General features: G+C 54.4%; 1 protein-coding gene across 1 annotated transcript; it reads left to right on the plus strand.

The window, feature by feature from the left end:
* Positions 1 to 93: 93 nt before the first annotated feature.
* VPS25 (vacuolar protein sorting 25 homolog (S. cerevisiae)) lies at positions 94 to 1,318 on the plus strand (the record flags this gene model as incomplete). The annotated part of the gene is made up of 3 exons (XM_010016047.1): positions 94 to 182; positions 603 to 678; positions 1,206 to 1,318. Coding segments are annotated over 3 exons (278 nt in total), but the record flags the coding sequence as incomplete, so codon positions are not given.
* Between the last annotated feature and the right edge of the window lie 2,332 nt (positions 1,319 to 3,650).

Here is a 3,650-nt window from a genome sequence, read left to right on the forward strand (position 1 = left end):
CAGCTCCCGGGGGTGTCGTGTCCAGCACCTGTGGGTTTGGTCGTGATCACAGACCTGTGCTCTGGTTAAACCGCTTTTCCTTGTTAATTTTAGGGAACCTGGAATGGCTGGATAAGAACAAAACCAGTTTTTTGATCATGTGGAGGAGACCAGAAGAGTGGGGGAAGCTCATCTATCAGTGGGTGAGGAGGCAGACGCGGTGTGCGGGGCGCTGTGACCACTGGAATACTATTCCTTTGCTTCCTCGCTGCTTTTACCTTTCTTCTCCCCTTTCTCTCTGTAGCAGTGAAGCACAGAGACATTAACAGCTTTGTACTTGCTGTAAAGTGCAGTTGGAGCCACGGGTGCAGCTGCCCTCCTATGGCACAAGTCCTTATTGTGAAACACGTGGCTGAAAGAGCAGGGGGGCAGGGAAAGGAACCATCTGAGTTTCCTTGGCTGTTGTTTCTTGGCCCTCCAGTGCCCCAGAGTGTTTCCAGGGTGTTTCTGCTCCTTGGGTGATGTCCGTGTTCCGTTTCGCTTGCACTGAGATGTGTGAGAGATCGTGCCGAGGGTGTTAAATCGCACGGATGAGATTTGTTATGTTGCTTTTATGTTTCCAGGTGTCGAAGAACGGCTTGACCAACTCTGTATTCACACTGTATGAATTAGCCAGTGGAGACGATACAGAGAACGAAGGTAAGGTCATGTGTCTTGTTTGGAGCAGGTTTTCAGAGCACGCTGATCATGGTGAGATTGTAGTTTTATAGATTAAGTGGTTCTGAATTGTTTATGCAAGTCCACCAGTTTTATTGCTCACCACTGGTAAATGCCCCTCTGAAGGCTCTTTTACAGCCTTGTATGAACATCTCCCTTTGTTCTCACTGTTTGCATTTAAACCTTCCCCCACCCCAGCTCTTATCTGGCACAAGGTGTGGGGTGTTTTGGGTTTGTGTCTAGCTCCTGCGCTGCCTTTGGGACTGCGGTGACTCATTCCCTCCTGTCTGTTGACCTTCAGGCTTTGTTCCTGATGGAGCAGCATCAGGATGAGTCTCAGTGTAGCTGTAACTCTGGATTTGCTGTAGTGTTACAGTGCTGGGGTCTGAGAGGTGCTGCTCAGAGCCCTCTGCTTCGCTGCCACCAGCCCCTGGTGGGCTTTGTATGCCTCCTTGTTTCCTGATGTGATTTTGTTCCCCCTGGTGATGGGGATCTCTGCCCTTCCCTAGAGTTCCATGGCTTGGATGAGGCGATGCTGCTCCGTGCCCTGCAAGCCTTGCAGCAAGAGCACAAGGCTGAAATCATCACGCTGGACGATGGCCGAGGTGTCAAGTTCTTCTGATAGGAGCCCCCTGGCTCTGCCCTGGCTGCCGGAGCGGTTCTCTGTGAGGGTTTGCTCTCCTGGTCCGGGTTCAAGCCGTGGCTGAAGCAGCTGCACGCTCGGGATTTCCTGGGGCAAGGAGAACCTGCGAAGCCTCCCAAAGACTTGACTTCTTAGAAACATTCAGAGACCCTCTGTCTTTTCTCCCTGTTGATTGTGTTTGAGAGGCTAAAGCTGCTCTAGAGAGGGACCACCAGAAGTGAGATGCTAGGACTGCTCCTGCTGCTGATCCCCATCCCTGAGGGCCACAGAGTGGCCTCTTCAGCTGGTCAGGCTGAGCCTTGCGGGGCAGCCCCTTCCCTCCTGCTGCCCAGCGCTTGGGCTCTGCCGCTGCGGCATTGCCAGGGTGGGAGCGAGCACAAGGACCTGGCTGTTGGTGCTGTGCTGTGGAAGCCCTCAACAGCAGGATGATCCGTGCTTGCTGCAAAGCAGGCGGTGCAGCGGGGTGGGGTGGCTGCCAAGGAACTAATTTGAAGTAATTAAAATGAGTTGTATTTATAGAGCAGCCTGGATGTTTTCGTCTATCTTTATTTTACCATCAGGAACCAAACAGAGCAGTGTACCAGATTCTTGCCCTTCAGCCACGTTTCCGTACTGCACCAGTGGAGCGTGGCAGCGTGCAGGGACCGTTGCACAGCATTCCCAGGTGGGAAGCAGACAGCACAAGTGCTTTTTTCCACATGCCAGAGCCACGGGCTGTGTGGGTCCTTGCTGCCTGTCTTGAGGGCAACATTTACTTTCCTTTACCACATGCAGGCTGCTGATAGCTGAGGGGATTGCTGCAGAGGTGTGTGGTAAAGCCTCTGCAACAGCGGCTGGTGGAGGATATGACTAAGGTTTTAGATTCCTGGTACTGATAACGAAGTGCCCAGCTCGTCAGAAACCACCACCCAGTCTGTGACCAGTAAATCCTGAATTGCTGATGGGGGAACCTGTACCAGGATTGCACTCGCCTTCCCTGTCCTTCACCCGAGCACTCGGTGCTGGCTGCAGGCAGAGCTGGGGTTCTGTGCTGGAGCGACCTTTGGCCATTCCCAGTGTGGTCGCCCTCGGGATCCAGCTCCTCGGCACACTGCATCCGTCTGTCCCAGCCAGCGCTGAGCAGCCTGTCCTGCCCTTGCAGACTGACTTGGCACTGGTTCAGCTGCAGCCGTCGTCAGCAGGGGGTGATGTTCAGTGTAGACGAGATGCTGGAGTCGGGCTCAGTCTGTGGGGTGGTGAAAGGTGAAAATGCCCTGTTTGTAGCTGGGCTTGGTGGGTGTCCTGGCTTCGTGCGGGCATGGCCGGTGCCCAGGGCTCCTCTCTGTGCTGGTGAATTCCTGTATGACAACACTTTTCCGCTGGAGAAAGGCACCGGCAGCGCTCGTGATGAGCCACTGACACATGGGGCTAATGTGGTGTCTGATCCCTTCTGGAGACCACAGGCCCTGCAAGTGCTGAGGTGAGCGAACAGGATGGCACAGGAAAGGCTGTGCTGTGCCAGGAGCCCTGCGGCATGTCCCCACAGTGGGCACGGGGCTCCTGCCTCAGCAGCCGGGGAAGTCTCTGTAGGGACCATTTGCTACCAGTATCTGCCCTGGGCTTGTTTTGATGTCCAAGATCTCCCTCTTCCCCTCCATGCACCCTTCCCCTGCAGCGAGCCGTGTTTTGTGCTGGCTGCTTTCGGCCCGATGGCATCTGCGTTTGCTCTGGAATAACGAGCCTTCAGCAGCCAGGCCAGGGATGTTTGTGTTCCCTGCTCTCTGTATGCATGATGCCGATGCCTCAGCGTTGTGTTGCGTGTGCTGTGTGTAACCCGACGGTCCTTGAGTCAGTCTGTGTTCTTAATTAAATTTGCTCCCTTCCTAGGAAATGGCTGATGTGACATTAGATAAGCCTAAACCAGCTTTTTTCTTTCCAGTGTAGTCCTGGCAGTGATTCACTTCTCTCAGCTTCTTACTTAGCTGCTTACTTAGTGGGAGGAGGAGGAGGAAGAAGAGTATGTCCCCCCTTCAGAACGGACACTGGGTAATATTCCTTTTCCCACATCCTCTCTGCTGGTTCCAAAGGGTTGCATCCAGCTGCGCCCACAGGCTCCTGTGGGACCAGCTCCCAGCAGTGGCTGTTCCCTCTGCAGGGAACGGTGCAGCCTGTAGCTGGGGGTGAGCCCAGCTCCTGCAGCACGTAAAACAAGAGCCCTTTGAACCTGGCTTCCTTATCTTTATCCAGCACTTCATAATGTTTGATGGGGTAATCACGGCACTGGGACACCAGAGCCAGCCCAGCGATGCTGTGAAGCTGCCCTGGCGTCAAG

The sequence above is a fragment of the Nestor notabilis genome, unplaced genomic scaffold (genome assembly GCF_000696875.1).
Source record: "Nestor notabilis isolate BGI_N333 unplaced genomic scaffold, ASM69687v1 scaffold22546, whole genome shotgun sequence".
Lineage (NCBI taxonomy): Eukaryota > Metazoa > Chordata > Aves > Psittaciformes > Psittacidae > Nestor > Nestor notabilis.